At 35.2% G+C, this 26,159-nt stretch overlaps 1 protein-coding gene across 1 annotated transcript; it reads right to left on the bottom strand.

The window, feature by feature from the left end:
* Positions 1-472: 472 nt before the first annotated feature.
* LOC149775400 (uncharacterized) lies at positions 473-26,159 on the bottom strand. The gene is made up of 4 exons (XM_089943170.1): positions 26,023-26,159; positions 17,422-17,857; positions 15,544-15,762; positions 473-4,535 (listed from the first exon to the last, which is right to left on the bottom strand). The coding sequence occupies exons 2-4, from the start codon at positions 17,816-17,818 to the stop codon at positions 3,730-3,732; spliced, it is 1,422 nt and encodes a 473-aa protein (XP_089799296.1). The 5' UTR covers positions 17,819-17,857; positions 26,023-26,159; the 3' UTR covers positions 473-3,729.

Below are 26,159 nucleotides of genomic sequence, written 5' to 3'. Positions count from 1 at the left end.
ACTTGGAATACCATATATACTCGCAATTCAAAACATGGTATACCATATATACTTGCAACTCAAAACTTGGTATGCCATATATACTCGCAACTCAAAACATGGTATACCATATATACTCGCAACTCAAAACATGGTATACCATATATACTCGCAACTCAAAACTTGGTATACCATATATACTCGCAACTCAAAACTTGGTAGACCATATATACTCGCAACTCAAAACATGGTAGACCATATATACTCGCAAGTCAAAACATGGTATACTATATATACTTGCAAGTCAAAACTTGGTATACGATATATACTTGCAACTCAAAACTTGGTATACCATATATACTTGCAACTCAAAACTTGGTATACCATATATAGTTGCAACTCAAAACTTGGAATACCATATAAACTTGCAACTCAAAACTTGGAATACCATATATACTCGCAACTCAAAACATGGTATACCATATATACTCGCAACTCAAAACTTGGTATACCATATATAGTTGCAACTCAAAACTTGGAATACCATATAAACTTGCAACTCAAAACTTGGAATACCATATATACTCACAACTCAAAACATGGTATACCATATATACTCGCAACTCAAAACTTAGTATACCATATATACTCACAACTCAAAACTTGGTATGCCATATATACTCGCAACTCAAAACTTGGTATACCATATATACTCACAACTCAAAACTTGGTATACCATATATAGTTGCAACTCAAAACTTGGTATACCATATATAGTTGCAACTCAAAACTTGGAATACCATATAAACTTGCAACTCAAAACTTGGAATACCATATAAACTTGCAACTGAAAACTGGGAATACCATATAAACTTGCAACTGAAAATATGGTATACCACATATAATTGCAACTCAAATCCAACTACAAATTGCACACATCCAGATTTCTGTCACAATGCTGTGGTAGATCTGGATCTATGCAGCTTGTTATGAGTAATTAGTAGAACAAAGATACCATCTATACTTAAGACATGTCCAATTGCAAACTGCACAGACCCAGCTCAACTGTTGCATAATGCATTGGAAGATCTGGGTCTGTGTAGTTTGTCAGAAGTAATCATCAGAACAAACAGCACAGACTCTGCTTGGCAGGCACATTATGCTATTGCAGATCATGATCTTTGAAGATTGCAATAAGACTTGCAACTATATATGGAGGACTCTGATTTGCAGTATGGAACAGCAGATCAATGTCTATGTCATTTGCAAGTAAGTACATATAGGATTTCCAAGAAATGTTTGTCTGATTTGAGTATTATCCTATCCTACTGGCCAAAAAGCACAGCCCCTCAAGTGTCCCAAACCTCGGGACACTAGTGAACTTAATTTCATACTCATTAGTGATATGCGAACCCATATACTTTATAAGCTTAGACATCCAAATATATACAGATGCAGGAGTAAAGCTAGTCTTGAATATTATCTTAATTGAATTATGCCATCTTTTTCTCAGTATGCATAAATGCATTTGACACTGGTTTTAAGCAATATTTCATTTTCAATACGGTACTTTCTTAGTTGTATGTATATTATAAACACTTTTGTACGTATATAAAAATTATCATAGTCATATGCAGGTTTTTCTCCCATGTGACTTTAAGAGCACTGTAGAAGCTAAACATTTTAATGAATTTCAACTAATAGGAGTAGATGATTGTAATTGCAAGTTAGGAAAAATGCTTAATCAACTACTCTTAAACAAGAATTTTGTTTTGTACTTTATGAAAGTATAAAATGGCTGTTGGAAAAAACATTTTTAAACTTGTTTGAAAGAACAAATGTAACATGTACATGACAGCAAATGCACATGTGCCTTCATAACGTTTTGTTCGTCTTAATTTCTTTGTTGCCGATAAACATTACCGTAACTATTCATATTTACCACAAGGAATCATTAAAGTGGGTATATGAATGAATTAAAACCTTCTTTCCAGCTGAAATGAAACATCTAACATGTGAGTGCATCTGTTTTTAGAAAGATGGGTTTTCTTAATGTAACCACTCACATTCTAGCTTTGTTACAACAGTCCATTGATGGAATTGCAAATTTAAGGTTTTATTATTTGTCTGTGTACCAATCCAGTGGCCTAGTGGTTTGTGCATCTTCTTCGGATGCAGGAGGTCATGACGCAAATGAAATCAACACCAGCTAAGTGATGGCTTGATGCCTACAATTTGTCTTGAAAATTAACACAACATCAGAAATAACTCACTAATGCAAAGAAGCATCTTAAAAGTTACGATTACTCAACATACATCTAAAAAATCACTGAAAAAGTTTTCATTTCTTAGGTTACTTAGTCACCAACTTTGCCTGGTAGCATGACCCTTGCAGATGAGTATTTTATACACATAAAAAGAAGTTTTACATCAATTTTATTCTTTCTGCCATAATAAATGAGATTCTCTTGAAGGGACTGACACTCTACAGGCCAAAATTGAATCTCCATGAATCCAAGATGAGAAAGTTTCTTCTCTGATGCTTATTCAAGCATCTTAGTGCAATGGTAAGATTTTTTTTATTAAAAAATGACCAATGTAATGAGCATTATGGGCATCTGGTCAACACCAGTTTCATAACAAAACATCATAGGGTGTCTTTTGGAAAAAACCTTATGTCAATATGACCATACATTCAGAACAAGTAGCTATAACAAGATTTTCAAGATGGTCATATATTAAGAACAAGTAGCTATAACAAGATTTTCAATATGGCCATACATTCGGAACAAGTAGCTATAACAAATGTTCAAGACGGCTACTGTGGATGTCATCTTAGTCACTCAGGCAGCCATATTGGCTGTCAAATTGGCACCATTTCATTAGAACCAGCCAGAAATCATAAAATGTCTTTAGTGAAAATCCCAGGTTAATATGAGTATCCATTTGGGGGTAGTAGCAATAATAAAATGGATGACAATATAAGATGTTGCAATGGGATGAATGTGTGGGTCAAGTTTCATGGCAATCCTCCAAGTAGTTTGAAAAGAGTGGTGATAATAAACTTGTACAAACAGAAGGATGGACAACTGGATATCCCATAAGCTCTCATGGACTAAGATTTGTGATTTAAAAAACACAAAATTAATTTCATTGAAAATGTTCAAATTTCACATCAATGCCACCACACCATAATGCAAACTAAATACCCCTCACCCCATTTTACAAATGAAAGCCGCATTAGCTAATGAGTGTTTTTTGTTGTTGTAATTTGCCATAATCAACAAGCAATAATGAATAATAATCAACAATATCAACACTGATGAAAAATTCAATCTTAGCAGAATAGTGAAATAATGACATTTAATAATATGATATGACATGTCCTACAATGCTGACCACATTTCACATTGAAGGCAGGACTCTAAAATGTTTAAACTGCCATTTGTCCTGTAGAACAGAAGACTGTAATGTGACCAATGTTTCTTGCTATTATGCACAGAAAATGCTGCGCACCTTTACCCGTTAACAACTCACAAAGGGGAGTGGATTGTTTTTAAAGTGAAAATATCATACTCATACTCAGCCGTTTCATGAATTCAAACTATTGATTCAAACCACACTATAGAGTTTATGATATTGTGAACACAAACATTCCACTCTGTAGTCTGCATGACAGTGTAAACACAAAAATTCCACCCTGCCGAGATTATGACAGTGTAAACATAAAAAATCCCACCCTGTATGGATTTATCTCATGATGACATCTTCTATTTCTTGCGGAGTCAGCACATTTAAGCAAACAGAATCTCTGCAAGCTTCTTTTATGTAAAATGAATATCCGTCCCTGCCCTTTACTATCAGGTCTACAAGATCCTTAGCCTCCAAGCTGTCAATATTTATACAATTTATCTCTTTAGACTGAATTATCTCCTGTAAACATGTCAAGTCACATTTCATAATGTCGATGCATTTCACTGCGACCGGAGTCAATTTAAATCTCTTAAATCCTCGTTTTCCTACGGAATCTGAACCATTATCAAGTTCATGTCTTGCAGCAGTATCAACTTTATGTCTTGCAGAATCGTTCAGATTATGTCTTGCAGCATTATCATCTTCATGTCTTGCAGCATTATCGAGTTCATATCTTGCAGCATTATCGAGTTCATGTCTTGCAGCATTATTGAGTTCATGTCTTGCAGCATTATCGAGTTCATGTCTTGCAGCATTATTGGGTTCATGTCTTGCAGCATTATTGAGTTCATGTCTTGCAGCATTATCGAGTTCATGTCTTGCAGCATTATGATCTGTTTCCAAAGCAATGATATCAGCCACTTCCTCATTATAAAATTTGTCATTAGAACTGTCACTGCTGCTTCCACCACTAAAGCCTGGTTCAATTAGAAGGAACGTCTTATTAGGGTGCTCTTTCCGACAATGCATTTTCAGCTGGTGCCTCAGATGACCTGTGTATGAGCAATACGCACAATGAAACTGAATCTGACCTGAGTGTGTGGACAATTTCAACACATACCCTTTGCATTTGTTAAAACTCTCTGAAAAGGAAAATAGTGTCGGTATTAAAGGCTTTAAGAAACAATTCAAGTCTACATGCTGTTTAAACTGTATGATAGGTAAATCAATAGCCACAAATCCTATGGATAAAAAGTATCTCATGGTAAAAATTTACAGCATTTCCGTATTAATTTTTACCTGTAACCACTTCAAAATATAACAAAAAATAATCTTACACACTTTGATACAAATCAATAGTAACAACCTCAAGAAGGATTTGTCTACCATTTTCAAATTATGGTCCAGGGTCCAAATTATTCATCGATACCCACATTGATACAAGAGGTGAAGAATCAATGCAAAATGATACTTACTCGATACAAGTTACTTTAATCTTCAGCAGTCATAAATAATTATTAGTTGTTTACCTTTGTATTCTTTGAATTGAAAATTTGTCTGAGACACCTATAGCAGGCACAGTTATTCATTTTTGTCAGTAAAAAAGAAAAAGAAGCTACTGACAACACCCATCTGCCTTCAACAAATTAATACAAAGAAACGTGGTTCATAACCTTTCTTGCCCAACTCACAGATAAAATGTCATTTATTTTATCCAACCTGCAGCTTCAGCATAAAGGAGAAATTCCAAACATGTTCCCCATCTATAATGAAGTACATGTACTTCAGTCATAATTTATTAGCCACTTTTACATAAAATTTCTGTTACATTGTATCTTGACTACTTGGGTCAAATTTGTAGGTGGCAGTTTGGTGTGTTACACAGTGAAATATGTTACATTCAATTTTGATTTGTGGTTATTGTTTGTTCCAGTCCAAAGTAAACAATAACCACCCATCAAAACTTAATGTACCTTATTTCCTCTGTGACACACTGGAAGTATTGCATCCAAACTATTCCAAGTAGCTACAAAAATAAGTAGAAACAAAGCAGCTGTAAAACTTCAAGCAGAAGTGGTTATTAAATGACTTGTCAAGTACTTAAATCATACAACTCAAAGGAAATAGCAGGGATAGTCCTGGCTTTTAAAAAGTTGTTGCTTAAAAAAATTGCCAACCTCAATATTTTGTTGCCAATTTTCAAAAACTGTTGCAATAGCAAGTAATGACTATTTTTCCACGTCTATTGATGTAATAGGCAATGAAAATTGCAAAAGATGGGATAGTTATTACTTTATTAACAACAAGCAATACAGCTATAATATTACAAAATAAATCATTACATGACTGTTTTGCACTATTAGAATGTTATAGAATGTCACATGATGATCCGTTGCGATTCATTCTGGTGACACTCCTTCTTCAAAATATGACAGCTAGTTGTAAATTTATTGACGACTTCATACATATATCACAGAAGATCTGCTTTAACTTTGTATCATATCTCAGCCATGGAAGCCCAAGTTTCTAGCTGTCTAGAAATTTTCTGAAACTTTTGATGTGGTGTTGCACTTGAAGCATTAGTACCATCACCACATGTAGATGATATTGGACTGCAAGGTTTAATATCAGGTTCAGTGACTATGCTGTCTGATGAATTTGCACTAAATTCAAATGCTGTTCATTTTTTTAACTTACTGTTAGGATGAGATGATGAACATGCAATATCTAACTTACGTTTACCCATGATAATGTTGCACTGTCGACAGTATATAATTGTGATTGGGATTTTTTCCACTTGCTTTGTTTCAGCAAAACTATTTTATTGGTATATTTATATTTTAAAAAAACCAGAAGGATTAGTTGTTCAATTAATTTCAGCTGTTTCTGTTCGTGTCTTCAGAGGTCGGTCAATTGTAGGTATATTCAGGTAGCATGATGAGTGTATCACAGCATACAGTACTCGAGCCAGACGTCAACATAAGTAGATTATGATGTAACAATGCAGTGTAAAGATGGGTTTGTCAATACAAACAAATGATTTGTTTAGGTAACAGATAGATTCCAGTGCATTTTGTAGCTAAGTCTGTGGCTTCCTTTCATTGTCCCTTTGAATTTCTCCACTCCAAATCCATGATTGTATGCACAAATTAAACAACCAAAAAGGCTGTCGCAAAAAAAAACATTGCCAAATGGTAAATTTTGTCGCCAATAAGAAAAAAAATCGCTATTTGCAACACTGGCAAGGTCCAGGACAATCCCTGAAATAGTTTGGAATTACTCTTTTAAAGCTGATATGTAATCAATGAATAAACGTGCCAACAGGATAAACAAAAAGTGTATAGAATCTGAATGATTTCAAACTGCATGAGTCTGCATTAATTTTTAATTTATTGTAGAAGGGTAGTGGATATTGTCAATAGTTTTCCTTTTTTTCAGTAACAAAAGGGAGTGATTGTAGCTGCAGTAAGTACTGTGTGATATATTTTGAAGGTGTTAATCTCCACTCTCACGCCCAGACTTGTTCTTGATGACATTTTCCTAGTACAAGATAATTGCACTATTTCTCCTGTCCAGAAGATAAGTTCCAAGTTTAACAAGATATGCAACTGATAAAAATAAGATGTTTTTACAGCATTCATGATGTGCTAAACAAAGGGGGTGGTGGCCAAGATGAGTGATGTATCTAATAAAAGCAACCTGAAACGGCCTAAAAGGTTGAATATTACTGACAATTGACAGGTAGTCTGTTTGAAAGCATTTTTGTTATGGATAGGAATGGCATTTAAACTGATGATATATCTATGTCTGTCCATAATCTGCATGTCGGTCATACAATCATTGTGTCAAAACACATAAAAGGGCACCATCTAACACTGACAGCCCTTCTAAAGATGTGAGTGTGTGTGATTTGGATTTTTAATGTAGCTTTAACAATTTTTCAGTCATATCGCTATGATGTCTGCAGTGTAACAGTTTATAGTGATGTCTAGCACTGGGACATCATGCCAAAGACATATAGCATGATGTCCCACCCAGTCACATTATCATGACACCAGGCCAACCAGTCCTAACATTAACCTCTTAATGTTGACTGCCAGGCGAGGCAGCTGTAAGTACCATTTTTGTAAGTTTTTGGTATGACTCAACTGGGGATCGACCCTTCGACCTCCCGTATCCGAGACGGACACTCTAACCACTAGGTCACTGAAGCGGTCCTTTTCAAAGATGAAAAGACCATCAAAATGACATGTGTATTAATAACTTTTTGTTCCGTAAGCTATGTATTGTGAATCATATTGATACATGGCAAAGATGTATCATTTCACCCTTGATTTCCCCAACAGCCCCATGTACTTAATTACAATACGTTAATAATGAAAGGGAATGAAGACTTTGTGTAAAATTTCCCTTCAAAAAGAAAAGTGGAAAATTTGAAATAGATTTATGCTCCATAGCCAATTCTGATGCCAATTAGATTTTATTAAATGCCAGAAACTGCATTGCCATCTATGGAATTCCTGCTGAAAATGTATCATGATCCTTGAAACAGTGAGTTAAAAATGGAATTTTTGTAACCCAATCAAAATCGAATAATGGCTCTGGATGCATACTAATAAAAAAAATAATTTTATCTGATATTTTCTTCTCTGAAAAGTATGAAAAACAGATTGCTACGATGTGAACTTGCCAATTTTTGACAAGCCTATTCTCAAGGTTGCCATTTTTTGTTAGATAACAATTTTAGTGAAACATAATATTAAAAGTTTAAATATTTCATAAAGTTTTAGTAGTTTTTCAAAAGTACATTATTCATCTGACATGTGAAGAAATATTTTTAAGTTATTATTTTGCACATTATACATTTTTTAATTTCTAGAGTCCTCCATATTTTCACCGTCTTCACCCTATTCTGGCTGAGATGAAAGTTCTTTTGCCCAAATTTTGGAATGGTCCCTGTTATGTTTCACCCCATGCTGCTTTGATCTGTTAGATCGATTACCACACTTATTACAGTTATTAAAAGATCCATGTTCTTTACTGTGCTGATTTTGGGAGAGTAATAACTGTCATAAGTGTGGTAACTGATCTAACCACACTTATTAGAGTTATTACTCTATTAAAATCAGCAAAGTATATAGTGTGGATCTTTAAAAAGTTCTGACTGGGAGTTTTTTTTTAACAATCAGATTGAGCAAAATGTAGTTTTGGGCATTGGAAATGGAGTGGGATTTCAGCCCCAAAACAGGCCCATAAAAATCCCTGCTACAATTAGCATAGTGTTGTTGTTGTTGTTCTAGGGTTTAACGCCATTTTTCAGCACAAGATAGGCTATACATGGCAGCCAGTATAACTGGTGGAGGAAGAACCCTGGAAAACCCAGGGAAGAACCACCGACCCATGAGAAGCTACTGACAGGCTTTCCCATGTACCCGTGATAGCCGAGCCTTGGACTCGAACCCATGCAGACAGAGGTGAGATGACAGTGATCTGGAACGGAGCATAGTGTTAACGCTTTAATAAAAAAATAAAAAAAATCTCATATTTCTACAAAGGATTCATGTCTCGTAATAAAATCTCATCGTATTTCAAATCCATTTATACTGTTAGAAAAGATACTGATACACTGGAATTGGAATATCATCTGCCTTTACTATCCCATGCTAGAATACAAGTCCCTTGAGGGAATGATGCTCTTGTGGGTGAAAAGAATTTCCAGGAATTCAAGATAAGACCATGTATCCTTTCAATAGCTGAATGTTGAAACCATCTCTGATATTCTTCAGTGATAAAGTTTTCTGATGAAAACCCATCTTGATATAGCCATCCATTTGGAAGGATTAGTGACAATAATATTTTTCAGAGTGCCAATATGGCGACACTATTAAGCATTCAAGCATTTTATCATGGACCAACAAGACACAATAACAACTCCACTTCTGAAAACACCATGTCAAAATAACTTTCCTTTTCAAAAAAATAATGAAAACAAGATCTAATGGCACAAAAATCACAATTACTTTTAGGTATATATTTCTATCTTATGTTGTCTAATTTTAAAACAAGAGTCCATTAAAGTGAAGGATGCTCTACTGCCTGAAAAAAATTTCCAAATTTCAAAGATAAGACCATTTCTTCAGTCCAATCATTCATTTTAACTGCTAGGTATTGAAACTACATCTGACATTCGTGAGATACTTGATACACCAAATCTGGTCACCTTTTTTAAATGTCTGAGTTGACAAGTTTATGAGATGTGCAGAACAAAAATCGCTGTCATGGTCTAAGACCCAGGACTTGATATCTTGATTAAGAAATCATGGAATTCATCTCAGAAAATGACTATATATATATCTCTCTATATAATGATCCATACTGTTTTCATTCAGGACCAACTATACATTATACGTTTTTATGAAAACCCCACATTGATATGACCATCCATTTGGGAGTAGCAATAAAAAAAAATATTCAACACTGTCACCATTGCGGTCAAACTGGATTTCACTGCAGTACTGTTATCATTACGGACCATTATCATTATGGACCAACTAGACCATTATCATTATGGACCAACTAGACCATTATCATTACGGACCAACTAGACCATTATCATTATGGACCATTATCATTATAGACCAACTAGACCATTATCATTATGGACCATTATCATTATAGACCAACTAGACCATTATCATTATGGACCATTATCATTATGACCAACTAGACCATTATCATTATGGACCATTATCATTATGACCAACTAGACCATTATCATTATGGACCAACTAGACCATTATCATTATGGATCATTATCATTATGACCAACTAGACCATTATCATTATGGACCATTATTATGACCAACTAGACCATTATCATTATGGACCATTATCATTATGGACCAACTAGACCATTATCATTATGGACCAACTAGACCATTATCATTATGGACCATTATCATTATGACCAACTAGACCATTATCATTATGACCAACTAGACCATTATCATTATGGATCAACTAGACCATTATCATTATGGACCATTATCATTATGGATCAACTAGACCATTGTCATTATGGACCATTATCATTATGGACCAACTAGACCATTATCATTATGGATCATTATCATTATGACCAACTAGACCATTATCATTATGACCAACTAGACCATTATCATTATGGACCATTATCATTATGGACCAACTAGACCATTATCATTATGGACCATTATCATTATGGACCAACTAGACCATTATCATTATGGATCATTATCATTATGACCAACTAGACCATTATCATTATGACCAACTAGACCATTATCATTATGGACCATTATCATTATGGACCAACTAGACCATTATCATTATGGATCATTATCATTATGACCAACTAGACCATTATCATTACGGACCAACTAGACCATTATCATTATGGACCATTATCATTATGGACCAACTAGACCATTATCATTATGGACCATTATCATTATGGACCAACTAGACCATTATCATTATGGATCATTATCATTATGACCAACTAGACCATTATCATTATGACCAACTAGACCATTATCATTATGGACCATTATCATTATGGACCAACTAGACCATTATCATTATAGACCAATTAGACCATTATCATTATGGATCAACTAGACCTCTGAATAAGTGTTTAAACTTCTTGACTTTCCTCCAGTTAGTTTAGGAAGAGTAGCGATAACAAACTTGTGCTAACAGATGGATGATAGATGATGGAAAACAATCATTAGCATAAGCTCTTGTACCGGTGGAATTAATTACCACAATTTCACCACACTTTCTTAATCCTGAGAGGGTAAGAAAAAAGGGACTATGACAATATCATTACCATGGTTGCAGCAAATCTGGCCATGATGCCCTATTTCATTAACTTTTTTACCGCTCTAATTTCTTTCCAAATGTTAATTTTATTTGGTTCTGATTGTATTAGATACAGAGAGGGAGGCAAGTTCTGACAAATTCAGTGGAATAGTTTCGCTCTAATTTAAGTCATTTTCTGCAACAAGTTAACATGTTAGTGAACCATTTCTGATGAGTATGTTCAATCGCATTGCCGTATTGAATAAGTCACGGCAAAAAGACATGTAACCAGTCTAGTTAAACCATCAGTCACTGTCAGCCCAACACTCCACTAGATATCGCTTATCACAGGTAAGGGGCTTAATTACAATCATGAATATGACCAGCGTGTAGATGAATGGCATTCACACCATTATTCTGACAATGATATAGGTGTGTCATTCAAACATAAGTAAGCCATCAATAACTATTTGCTTCCTTGGCACAAAAATTATTTTCTCAACAGTCAGAAGCTAAATTGAAGTGAAATAAATTAAGTAGAAATACTAATTTAATAATGGGATCCGTGACCAAACCTGGAATTAAAGAGGGGCATCAATATACTAAAAGGCAGCAGTATATTGAGTTGAGGTAGTATACTAAGGGTCTGCAGTATTGAGTTGAAGTAGTATACTAAGGGTCTGCAGTATTGAGTTATGGCAACATACGAAGGGGCTGCAGTATTGAGGTGTGGCATCATACGCAAAGGCAGCAGTATATTGAGTCAAGGTAGTATACTAAGGGTCTGCAGTATTGAGTTGAAGTAGTATACAAAGGGTCTGCAGTATTGAGTTGAAGTAGTATACAAAGGGTCTGCAGTACTGAGGTGTGGCATCATACTAAAAGGCAGCAGTATATTGAGTCAAGGTAGTATATTAAGGGTCTGCAGTATTGAGTTGTGGCAACATACTAAGGGGCTGCAGTATTGAGGTGTGGCAACATACTAAGGGGCTGCAGTACTGAGGTGTGGCAGTATAATAAGGAGCTGTAGTACTGAGGTGTGGCAGTTTACTAAGAGGCTGCAGTATACCATTGATTAATTGATTACATTTTTACGCTGCAACAGCACTATTAGGCTAATTAGCGGCATACGAAAGGTTATATATCGGATCATTTAAAAATGGTAAAAGGTTTTGTATCGACCAGCTATATAAAACCAAAGAGTTGAAGGTAAAATGACAAGATGGTAATGGTAATAAATACAGCTTCCCGATCAACGGGGAATGTAAACTGTGCATGTTAATGATGACAGATTAAAGGTATTGAAAATAAGGGACGGTATATACATTACATAAGACTGCTCAAGGTAACGGCATAAAAGTTATAGTTTAGAATAAATATTTACTTCTTTCAGGAATTCTATAATACAAGTCACGTTTATTATATCAAAAAGTTCCTTCACGTCATGCACAGTGTAGTACTTGATCACGTGTAGGTTGGAGGTTGAAACACTCCATCATAAAGTGCTAAACAGTGAATGGTTCATTGCAAGTAATACACTCTGGTGGGTCTTCACCTTTTAGTATGTGGGAGTAGGTTATATAAGTTTGATCAAATTAAATTCTTGCAATGACTACCTCCTCTCTATGGATGGTTCTGTAGGAAGGAGTCCATTCTCCTAGGGCTGGCTTGACTGCATGATGTTTGTTATTTGCTGCATCATTCCATGATGCCTGCCACTTCTAACGTAAAGACTCTTTGATACTAGGCTAAAATCAGTATACGGTATTTTAAAATCAGATGGTTCTAGGGATAGGGCCATTTTAGCTGCACAATCTGCTTTTTCATTACTTTTAATACTAACATGGCTAGGTAAACAACATTATACTATATTGTGGGAGATACTCAGCTCAGTATTTTTGATGAGAATATTGGTTAATAATGGGTTTTCCAGTTTTCTATTGTGTAGTGACTGAAGTACTGATCAGAGTAGGAGATAATGTTGTTTAAAATAAGCTGGTTCTCGACATATTGCAAAGCAAGGTCTATCGCTCTGATTTCGGCTGAAAAAATTGATGTACCATTTGGCAAGTGAGCTTGTGTTCTGTGTTTTCCACAAACAAAGGCAGCAGCAGCCTTTTCCTCATCCTCTCATCCATCACTATAAATTCTTGTGTAATTTTAAATTCAGTCAGGAGTTCATGATAAGAGTTGTGGAAGATGGAAGGGTTCGTCTCAGATTTTTTCCATCATGTAACGCAAAAAGTACTTTTGGTTGTTGGAGTAGCCATGGAGGTGTTTCGGAGATGGCCTTTTTCTGAATCTTAGAAAGATCAATTTTTGTACTGTCAAGGCTGGATAATATTCTAATGCCAAAGGAAAATATGGCAATTGGTTTATTTTCGTAAAAGGTTTGTATTTGGGTTGAAAAACAGCCGAAAAAGTAGGGTTCAGAGGTTTGGATCTTAATTTGAGAGCATACTGTGGGGAAAGCATTTCTCTACGATGTGACAAAGGTGGTTTATTCGCTTCAGCAAGAAGACTTCCACATGGGGATGTCTTAAATGCTCCTAGAGCGAGTACTTATTCCTTGATGATGAATTGGATCAGGCATCTTCAAGTAGGACTTTCTAGCTGAACCATAAACAATACAATCATAGTCCAGTTTGGAGCAAATAAACGTTCTATATAAATTGAGGATTACTTTTCTATCAGCACCCCAGTCAGTGTATGCTACTACTTTAAGTAGATCTAGAGACTTCAAGCATTTAGCTTTCAAGTTCTTTAGGTGTGGAATAAAAGTCAGTTTTCTGTTGAAGATGATACCTAAAAACTTTGTTTCTTCAACAACTGGTATAGGTGTTCCGTCCAGCATCAGTTAAGGTTCATCGTGATGTCTTTGTAACTAACAGAAATGCATACATACCGTTTTAGATTTCGAGAATATGAACCGTTAGTACTGGCCCAATTTTGAATCTTGTTGATATTTTGTTGTAGTTGTCTCTCAATTGTATGCATGTGCTTTGATGAATAACATATTAGAAAATCATCAACGTATAAGGAGCAATCCACACCAAGAGCCAAACACTTGTTGATGCTATTGATTTTGATGTTGAAAAGCATCAAATATAAAATACTGCCCTGGGGAACACCCATCTCTTGCTCGTGCATATCAGAGAGGGTGGAGCCCACTCATACTCTGAATTTTCTGTCTAAGAGAAAGTTTGATATGAAAGAGGGCAGAGAGCCTTTTAGAACCAGATCGTGCAGGTCATTTAGTATCCGGTACTTCCATGTCGTGTCATAGGCCTTTTATAGATCAAAGAAACGGCTAGTAAATGTTCCTTCTTGATAAATGCGTAAACCGCAGTTTTTGGGTTCTTTTACAGTTCATTGAGGACCTGGGAATGGATTCTTCTGCAATCTCGATCAAGACAGAAATGAAGTACTGAAAACAGTCACTGTCGTTTAAAACGGTATCCCTGTTAAGCCTAGCTGTGCAAAGTGTTTCAAATTTGGCCCAGACAGCCTTCTTTAAATTCCATTGTAGAATTGCATCATCCATTGTAACATTAGTGTTCTTAAGAGAGATTGGGAAGTGGTCACTGCTATGAAGGTCATCAGTGACCTTCCAATTATAATCCAAAAGTAGCGATGGAGAACTGTCAAATTGATACATGTGTATGTACCCATTCCTGGGTGTAAATATGTCAGTGAGAGCTGCAGTATTGGGGTTTGGAAGTATACTAATAGGCTGCATTATTGCGATGTGGTAGTTTACTAATGGGCTAAAGTATTGAGGGGTGGCAGTATACTAAGAGGCTGCAGTATTGAGGTGTGGCAGTATACTAAGGGGATGCAGTATTGAGGTGTGGCAGTATAGTAAGGAGCAGCGGTACTGAGTGGTGGCAGTATACTAAGGGGCTGTAGTATTGGGGTGTGGAAGTATACTATGAGTCTGCCATATTGAGGTGAGGCCACAGTATACTGAGGGGTAGCAGTATACCAAGGGCTGCAGTATTGGGGTTTGGAAGTATACTAATGGGATGCATTATTGAGGTGTGGTAGTATACTGATGGGATACAGTATTGAGGGGTAACAGTATACTAAGGGGCTGCAGTATTGAGATGTGGCAGTATACTAAGGGGCTGCAGTATTGAGATGTGGCAGTATACTAAGGGGCTGCAGTATTGAGATGTGGCAGTATACTAAAGGGCTGACGTATTGAGGCATGGCAGTATACTAAGGGGTTGCAGTATTGAGGTACAGCAGTTCACTGAGGGGATTTATAGTGATGGACTACACTGGTATTTCCTACTTCAGTCTTACCATCTTCTACACCTGGACAGTTGTCAAACACGGGGCAGTTCTCCTTTTCTTCACTGGGTGACAAGGTGAATTCATTTTTACATTTGCCGCTAGGCTCTAGCATGATGATGTCAAGTTCACGGCTTGAATGCCTACTTTTGTGGTGTGCCAAAACGAACAAAGGTTGATTAGCACTGAACTTACACCAACCACATTGGAATTTCTTGCTTCTATCAGAACCTGAAAGAAGGAGTTGTAATTAGTGTACCATAAAGTGACTGTCTGGTGACAAAATTAGGAAGTTAAAAGTCTCCTTTGGAAACCTTCCGAAACATGAGCAAAGGAGAATTTTGGTATAATGCAAAACAAGTCACAGTTAGGTGGCCAATAATGTTTAAATTAGATCAAAAGGTAAGTGGCCATGGGAACTCTGTTTACTCTGGTTTCTATTTCCTCAAAAAATGTCTAAATATATATTACGTAGCTTGGACATGCCCATATATAAGGATGTTTTCCAATTGCTGTTCACGTAAAGCGGTTTAAAAGAAATGAAAGTTACAAGAAACTCTGTTCATTATTTAATATTATTTTGCACTTTCTTCAAATATTCCCAATATTAAGTGACAGGTCATACAATATATTGTCCAATAAAAAATTTCTGTGATAGCCAATCTATTAATACATGAAAGGTTGGCTAAGAAATCTGGGATGATTTCTGTCAATGTTGGTCAAATTCTGATAAATTTTCAGAGATAATGTTATCTGTGCTTTTCATAATTTCAGCAATGGTGTCTATATTTGATGGTGGATTGTCATTCTTTGTATAAATTTTAAATGCTCTGAATTTGGTCAAATTCCATCTATTGGTTTTGAGAAAAAAAGGTAGGGCTGTGCAAGTTTTGAACAAATGGTTGAGTTTTTGGTATACAATTTTTTTTAAATTAGCATGAATTTTGCAAGCACACATTCTGGAATAGACCATTACTATTACAACTATTCACACACTTTCATGGGTGACCAAGTGATTTATGAGACTGCACTTTACTAATCACTGCCATTTCACCTTTCTGCAAGGTTATCTGGCTTGAGCAACGTGGGTATGAAAAAGCTTGCAAGTAGATTTTTGTGGGTAGGTGGTTCAAAACTGGGTTTTCCCCCCAGGTTCTTCTTCCACCAGTTATAATGACTGCCATGTATAGCCTGTCTTGTGCTGTGAAATGGCATTAACCCAAAACAACGACATTACTCTGTTCAAAGCCAAAAATGATATGTGTATATAATACTAATATTTGTCCCCAAACCTCCATCGACCTATGCAAATTCCAGTCAAGACTACCATACCTAATTTGTATATAGATGTTGCTGACTTTCCATGCTCTTGTAAATTCTATGCCTTTTCCCCACAATTACAGATTTTAAGATTCACACATATTATAATGTTCCTATATGATGTGAATGAGCAGTGTTTAAAAACTAATTTAAAAAAAAACAATTTAAGTGTCTAGAATGAATTCATAACTATCTTGATCCCAAACTTATTATTCACTGAAAATAAATGAAACCAAATTCTCCATTAAACATGTCTATTGATTTATAGGTATAATAATCTTCATTTTTTAGTACAGGTCCTTAGTTTCAATTGCTACTTCAAGTTTTTTCTTTTGCATTTTTTTAAAAACTTAACTATGTTCAGAAATGTTATGTACAATTGAAATTATTACTAAATTTGAAAATATGGTGTGCAGAAAATTATAGGTCAGAGACAGATTATTGATGGCATACATCATTATGAGCTCTTTGAATCAAGGATGAAGGCCATCTGAAATAAAACAGAATGATTGGTGCATGGGCATGACACAGCCTAAAAACTGCAGATCCTAGAAAAAATATCATGTTTACCTTTGGATCTTATTCTCTTTTTCTGCTTCAACAACAGTCTTCCAGGCTGAAAGAATGTTTCCACTGCTTTCTTTTTCTTCTTTCCGAATTGTTGCTTCTTGGTGTTTTTGCCTTGCACAGGTAGATCTCTTCCAAAAAATTTCTCTTCACCTGATGGACCTTTCTTGTCCATGGCTACATCTGAGTTTGTTTCAACTTGCTCTCTACTCTCATCTTGTCTCACAGATGATACTGGTGGGTCTTCCTGAGGGTCGGGTGACACTTCTGGGGGTAAACAGATCCGCTGAAATTGCTTTCCAGGATGATTCAAATAGTGGTGCAGCACAAGGCTTGGTGTGCCAGGGGCTTTGTAGTCACAATGTCCACATTGATACATATAATGGGTGGTTTCAGACATCTTGCAATTGTATTGTTTTCTTGTAAATGACAGATCAATCTGGAAAACAGAAAAGGCACTGTTTAAGAACAAGAAAAATTTTGAGAATAAAAAAAGAGTATGAGCAAAGGTCTCAGAAACGCTTAATTACATATCTGGATGCAAATTTGTTAACTGGGACTCAGAAAATCCCTTACCGACAGGTGGGAGTCCTTGGTACACATGTAAAGGTGGGTGGCAAATTCAAGGACTTGCCAGACTTGCCTTAGCCACCTGCTGAGTGAGAAAATGTGTTGATCAATTAGCTGTGCTGATATTTAGATTGACAGAATTCAGTGGCTAAAAGACATCTGAGAGTACATCAAAAGAACATGATGCAATAGCTTGGCAGCAAATTCAAAGACTTTTACTGGCTGCTGGGTGGGATAATGTGCTGATATTTACAATGATTCAATTGGGAGGCAGAAAGACCCAGAGATGGAGATTTGGTCATTTATAAGAGTACATCAAAGGAACATAATGCAATAACTGGGCAGCAAGTTCAAAAACTTAGACTGGCTGCTGGATGGGATAATGTGCTATGTTTACAATGATTGAATTCAGAGGCAGAAAGACCTAGAGATATTCATGTGGTCATTTATAAGAGTACACCAAAAGAAGAGTAAATCAAAAGAATATGGTGCTGCAATAGCTGGGCAGCAAGTTCAAAGACTCTGACTGGCTCATGGGTGGAAAAATGTCCCAATATTTAGTGACTGAATTTAGCTGCAGTAAGACTCAGATATTTACATGTGGTTATTTTAAGAGTACATCAAATAAACAACTTTAGCTTTTATTATTGTGTTCATTTCTGAGTGTAGCTGAATAAGTTGTGCATGTGACCTCGAAATCAAGACAAGTTGAGACAGACAAAATGCCATTTGCAAATTTGGAAAATACGTTGGGGTTAAACAGCAAACTGAAGAAGATTGTAATGAGATTCAGAAGAGTGCATAAGCTGCTAGAACTGATAGCTCAGGTGGGACAGAAGCCAAGTGTAAGGAAGTGTGTCATGTCTGGCTTAGTGTCTGGAATAAGACCTTTTCTTGGATTGACAAAGCTGACAAAATTCAGTCACACTCTGACGGACAAACAAGAGCTATATGTCAGTGCTATAAAGAATGTGGAAATTAAACTCAGTGGCAACCCATAGTTTTTCTAATCTGCAAAGTTCACATCTTCTGGGAGGGGACTGCAACTTTTGCTGGTAGGACTTTTTTTTTACCAAAATGGTAGTCCTGGACTCCTAGTTTTAAAATCCTAGTGAGACATCTGATGACAATTACAATATTAATGGTAACATGAGTTCACTAAAAACCAAGGCAAAGGAATTCATTTGCATAATAGTCAAATACTATAAAAAGTTTCCCTTCACCCTCATCTGTGAATCAGAGACCCTCAAATTTTTAGTCTGAATCCCAGTTCTGACAACAAGGGGAATACAGACTCTCCATCTTGTATCCCTAGAGAAAACACTGATATGAAAGAAGGATTAACAGCCAATATAGCTATTAATTGGAAGCAAAGAAATTAACTTATCATTCTTGTCTTCTTTATTGTCTAACATCAAGCTGCTGTGATCCTAGCTAAGATATTGTATCCTTGATGGACATTTATGTAGATGATGATTATTAAGTGATCCTGTAGACCATTTTTGTTATTTACACTCTGAAAATGAGTTTCCAGTATGCATGCACAGAATGGATGGCAAGAAATGGCAATAAAGCAAAATACTAAAAATGTGTTTCCTGTTTCACTGGTTTTAAAATTAGGGTATGTATTTTTTTTTTGGAAACATACATATATTATGTTTATTATATATAACGTACTAATCATTTCAAGTACTAGGTTAAACCAGCTCAATTAGTCAATTAGATGCACAAATCAATTTCAGGAATTTTTTTTTTAAAAACTTGGTGGGGGGAAGTGATAGGGATGGCCATGAAAGACGACCCCAGAAATAAAATTTTTTTTTTGCCTAAACAAGTTTAAAGTGTGCACTACCATATACCTCATAACTCACATGTCAAGTTGAAAGGTTGCACCCATTCGTCTTTCAAAACCTATATTATAGATTTTAAACATAATATCATATAAAGTCAAAATGCCTAACAGTTGTTACGCAGCTGGATAAACCCACATATGCCTGGAACAACATTTGCCTTCTACTGGTTCCTGCACAGAAGTATATAATTGATCAAAACAGATGTGAACAATTGATAAAGGTAAATGTTGAAACTGTTGCACTACACTGATAACCACTTTATGATGTCCACCCTCAATAAGATTGCAAATTAAAATTATCTCACTTTAATTGTGCCACAAATACAATGTTGCTTTTCATTAATTTGCATGCCCATAATCAAATTAAAATTTAAAATGGGACGCATCATGTTGAATATTACCCTGTAACAGTGGCGACCAGAACAGATTTGATCAAAATCAAGGCCCATTGTGTCCAAAGTTTTGTTTTAGTCTTACTTCTGTTACAAATACATTTCAAATATGTGACCATTAGGTAACATTTCTATTTTCAGTTGCACTGAATAACTTGGTTTTTATCACTACTTTAGACCAGGAAGTAAACAATCAATAGATCTAGAATTTTAAACCATAGATACTGATCAGCTTCATAGTTTTCGACTGAATAGCCATGGTATAAATACTTGTCTATTTACTTCAGGCAATTAGATGTGAAAGATGATGATCATGACAGCTAATATATGTAGTGCTCATTTTATTACAGGTATTTAAAAATTGGTCTCTACAGAACAAAAATTATGTTTCTGTGCTAATAACCCGACATACTGATAATTTCTTGACTTTATTATCTGTATTGAATTTAACAAGATGTTAATGAAAAAGTTAACACAGGACTTAAGAGTTTCTGTCAAATTTTGACAAGGTGTCACATCTGACAAAAGTGTCCACTAAACAAAGTAAAGTATATTACACAGAAGACTAAATACTTGAAATATTCCTGAGTGACAATATTGTTAAATGTTAATTTTGTTTTCTCAGAAAAGCAAGTGTAAGATTTTCAAAACAAATTTTTTTAAAATGGTAACCTAGTGTGATACCCTCTGACTGTCCATTACTACAGCTCCATAAACCATCGGGTAGAAATTCCTCAAACATTGTAGTTAAGTTGACCCGACATAAGACCATTTACGAGGAATGTAATTAAGGATTCCTGAACCTGGCATCCCAATGAGGGTTAAGGTCAGATACAGTACATAAAAATTCCATTTACAGTGAGATTTTCTGACCAAAATTAGTACAGATATATTTGTTTCTGTTGTTATCCTTCAAGTTTGAAGATGGCCATGACATCACAAACTGGTTTGGTTTCTTTGAGTCAGGAACAGTCATCAATTATTAGAAAGAATTTGCTAATGTGCCCTAGTCACTGTCAAAAGATTGTGATGGGGTAATAAGTACAGGTAGAGTGTAGTGGTGGTGGTGGTGGTGGGGGGGTAAAATAAGCAAGAGGATTTTCCATGGCAAGCCATTAGTTTTTCTATTTTAAATTTTCACTTTTTCAAAAGCGAGATCAATGAGCCAAGTCATCCCAAATTTGTCCCAACCATATTGGAATACACAGCTCCAAAAAAGCAAGTTCAAGGACTCCAAAGATTTAAATGCAGAGCAGTCACAACGAAAACACAGAAATATAAGCAGGGACCACTGATATAGAACCTAACAGTCTGACCATCATGAAGGTCAATGGAGATATACATATAAAATATGAAGAATTATTATTTTTGCAGGCAGATGCCACTACCAACAAGATACATTTTTAAAGAATCAATGAAATTATGAAACATTAACTATCCTCATTTGTACAAAGGGAAATAGTGAATTTAAGTTCACTTATAGTTTAATATACCATTTCAAAAGTGGGTACAATAAGAGCACATTTCATTTAATAATTGTTGGTGACTTAAACAAATACAGGATCTTACACCAATGTCATCCCAACTGCAATTTGCACAACTGATGAAATCTTCCGATGCAGCATCAAATTTCTATCTCAAGTTTTAAGTAAAGATCCCTTCTTGGCCAGAGACATCAATCCCTAACATTGCCACTGGAGGATCTACCTACAATAAATGTTGTAAAAGAAAATCCGACTCTTTTACTTTTATTTCAGGCAACTGTACATGTATATATTTTCATTACCAATCTTGTTAAACTGCCTTAACTGCAGAGTTTTACTGCCTACTATTTGATTTCCTATCTTTTATTCCAATTAACAAAGTGAATGGAATAGATTTTGGAAAATTGCAAATGAAATTTAATATTATCAATTTTAATTTTTTAGAATACATTTTTATCGAAAAATTTGAAAAAAATTCAACTATTTTAGTATTTTTTCAAGCTGACTGCAGATGATTCATCAGTGTAGTTTGGCAGCAACATACTAGACCACTGATTATTGTTTTTTTTTTAAAACAATGTTAAATTACCATAAATTATGTGAGCTTTATGAGGGTAAGAGATACAGTTATAATACTGGAGGAGGCGGTCAGTATGACACCATAACGGTGGTCACTGAGGGAAGGTGGTTGGAATAAGGCTGATAAAGTCTTGGCAATGATAGTTGTAGATCAAATTGCTTGCCAGTTGTAGCTGACCATTGACCCACCCCTGCTATGCATGGGCAATTCTATGATGTCGAATTGCAGGATACATATTAATATACAAAAATCATCTGCCAAATATCAACCAAATCCCAAATATGCAATACATTTTCAAGTCCCGTCACATTTTATGCACTAAATTTTTCCCATCCTTTCAAGTGTTGGAGAGAGTCCCCACTCCAAATTTTCAGAACTAAAATGTAATATTTACTACCTCAGTAATAAGCACTAAAATATAATTCCACTATTGATATTTCTTACAGGAAGTTATTGTTATTAATTTATTTACATGGATATCAATTTTTGCATTTCTTGAAGAAAAAAACTTTTCTATCTGTATTACATTTGTATGCTGGGAAACAGGTCATATTTTTTTCTACAAATTGTTCACCAGGTCTTTCAATTCACACTCTGTAGTAACCATAAAATCCTTGAAAACTGAAGTCCCACAAGAAATAGTGAGTTCATTTTGTTCATGCTTATAATTACAGTGCAATTAGTCAGAATACTATCACAGCATAAACATATCTCACATGATAAGTTGGGGGGGGGAGGCCTGCCAGGCAAATTTTATTTAAATGTGTGTACAGCTTTCTCAAATTTTTCATAAAAATGTTTGTACACGTGTCTTATCATTAGATAATTAAAGTATTATTGATCAAATTACAATTTTAAAAGAAAATAAACACATTGATAGTTCTGTCAGTAACGATGCTAGCTTGTTCTGCCTAACCTCAAAATCATTTAAAACTGAGCTTGCATAATTTCTCCAACAAAGTGATGATTATTCGGCATATATTTCTTATCTAAACTTCAGATATTCATTAATCTGTAATGTTTTTTTCCTTTGCAACTGGATCTGATACACAGCTGGAATGGTGATACCAAGATCATGTTACAGTCTAGTAAATTGTCCCCAAGTTTTAGATTGACATTGATACTGCCAAAATCTCAATAGGGTACCATTAATTAATGATGATCTATTTTTGATTGATTATCAGTGGGGGAATTAAAAGAAAATACAACAGCAAAGCAAAACATGTATCGACAAATGCACACAGGTAACCAGGAGGTTGAACTATGCAACAAAATTCTGTGTTGTTCTGGGTTTCCTGCAGGCTTGACAAAAACAAATTCCAAGACTTTATAACATTTTCCAGGGCCATTTCACAAAACTCAAAGACCGCTATAAACCATTATTCAATCGTAATTATGTTGGTTTGAAACCAGTTGTTTTTTTAATCAGTGCTCAATGAAGTTATCAAATATCAATTTTGTAAAGATTACATTGTCAGAAATTTCATGACTTTTCCAAACTTTGCAAAGTTTTGTAAATTCCATGACTCATCAAGGCCCTTGAAATTTTATTTTTTAAATTACAAAACTTTTTCAGGACTTCAGGACCCACGGGAACCCTGATTATTGCACTTTTCACTCTTAAGTCTTATCTGTTAAAAGACGTATACATAACTTTTGATCTCCAAGCATATAAATCACTTCACATCATCCATCACTTCTTCTACACCAGATTGCTAAATTAATGAAGATTAAGTGTGTTAGATAACACAGCTTAAACTTGAGACTGTAGTGTTACAGACATCCCTCTTCCAGCTCAGCTGATGTATTACCATTCATGTATTACAGTATCCACAGTAACATCATGTAAAGGGATAATATACCTCTTGCAGAAACTATAACAAATTATTTAACACTTATTCTAACACATAATAAATATTGTTATGTACTTTCTTCTTTATTAATTCCACTTACAAAATTTACTTGTACAAACTTAGAGTCAGTTAAGATCATACTTGCAAGTTAAACATCACGGTAGCTACAGGACTGCATGCAAAACAAGTCTGCTAAAGAAAAAGATACACAGTGTACAATTAAATTTAAATATAGTTGTGCTAATGTAGTGGGTTGGAGGCAGAAGGAATTCAGCAACAATTTTTTTAATAGGGATAGCTCAGATTCATACTCAGCACTAATACAGAATTTCTTGATGGAATGCCCATTCAAAAAGTCACTATGCTACAGTACCTTACACACGACTATTAAAATCAGGTGAAAATCAATTTGACTTTGCACATTACTTGTACCTGTTGTCACTAAATACATGACATCACATCAGTTGCTATTTTTTATCAGTTTAATTTCTGAACTGATCTATCTTTCAACAAATTTTCAAATTTTTTTTAATCCTTAAAAATATACCAATATTTGTAATTAATATTTTGTCCTTTTAATGTTTTATCTGTACTAAATGGGTATCATTTTCCTTAAAAGCAAATTATTTTTTAAGAAGAAAACACTGCATCCTGTGGAACAGTAAAATCCCAAGTTTGGACTAATACTAGTAATTTGTGGGTTGTATTGTGGCAAATTCCCATTCTGTCCACAAATCACGAGCCACTAGGTCTGATTTCCCTTTCTTATACCAATACAAATGGTTTCACATTTTACTTATCGTTGCAATGTTAATCATCATCGGAATACGCTACACAGCGTCGTTATATGGGCAGTAAGACTTTGATGCCCAAAACATAAATATCAGGGTCCAGGTCTTACACTGGAGGACTAGAGTGGAGTAGTCCTACATGTAAGACCTTGACACTGATATTTATGTTTTTGGCATCAGGGTCTTACTGCCTAACTAACACGCTGTGTAGTGTGTTTTAATGTCGACTAACATATCTTACACAATTGGCAACTAAAATAATGGTGCTTTTATACAAACTAAAGTCATAATGTTTTATTCACACTGATGTCTTTTCTCTAATAAATTCAAATTCTCACAAAAGAAATGGACCTGTTTTCAAGTTTCATTGGCCTACATTTCAGTTGGCTGGAAAGCGATGAAAGCCGGGAATGCCAAAATCAGGTTAAGTTGAAATATTATTCTTTAACGAAACGAATAAAAATATATTATGCCTACTGGAACTGTAAAGCAACGTTTCGTTGAAAAAATATATCTGCCACAAGAACCTACTTAAAACATACTTCAGCATATCTCGACTATATGAAAATGCATCCATTTGCAAGTGTCATATTTTCATTCCGCCAGGATAAAGACAGCACAGTAAGTATATTAATTACACATAAATTAGTGCAAGAGTGTCGATATGTGTTGCCAAATGTGTAAGATATTCTAGAAACTTTGTCTACTCGTTCCAATGTCGACGACATCGGAACACGCTATACAAGGCCGCTATTTGGATAGTAAGACATAGCACTAAAACAAAACCAACATGTGCCGTCTTACATTGTAGGACTATACAGTGGAGGAGCATATACTTTTCCGGTATTTAGATGTAGGCCTAATTTCAAGTGTCAAATGTTTGTTTCCAGCCAATACTCCTGAGAAAACAAGGGGCAATGTGCATTTATACAATAATTGGGCAAAATATGACAAAAACAGCAGACATTTTGTCTGTAAGGATCTCAGTTTGAGGGAAAGGGTTGACAAAAGTTCAGAAAGCGAGTATGGACTTCTTGCCATGTGCAACCTATGTAATGTATATGTAGACTGCTATCAGTGACCTTTGAAATACTGTACGCTTTTCAGCTAGTAGAAAACAATGAAACCACGGCTTTTTCGACTCCGTGTCAGGTTTGCTAAATGTTAACCAATCGAGCAGTTCATTTGTTGTCAATATTCGGTTCCCGCTTAAAGCCAA

Source organism: Sinohyriopsis cumingii, chromosome 19, assembly GCF_028554795.1.
Source record: "Sinohyriopsis cumingii isolate HCF-2022 chromosome 19, ASM2855479v2, whole genome shotgun sequence".
NCBI classification, from domain to species: domain Eukaryota; kingdom Metazoa; phylum Mollusca; class Bivalvia; order Unionida; family Unionidae; genus Sinohyriopsis; species Sinohyriopsis cumingii.
This window is presented reverse-complemented; position numbering and strand designations above follow the sequence as displayed.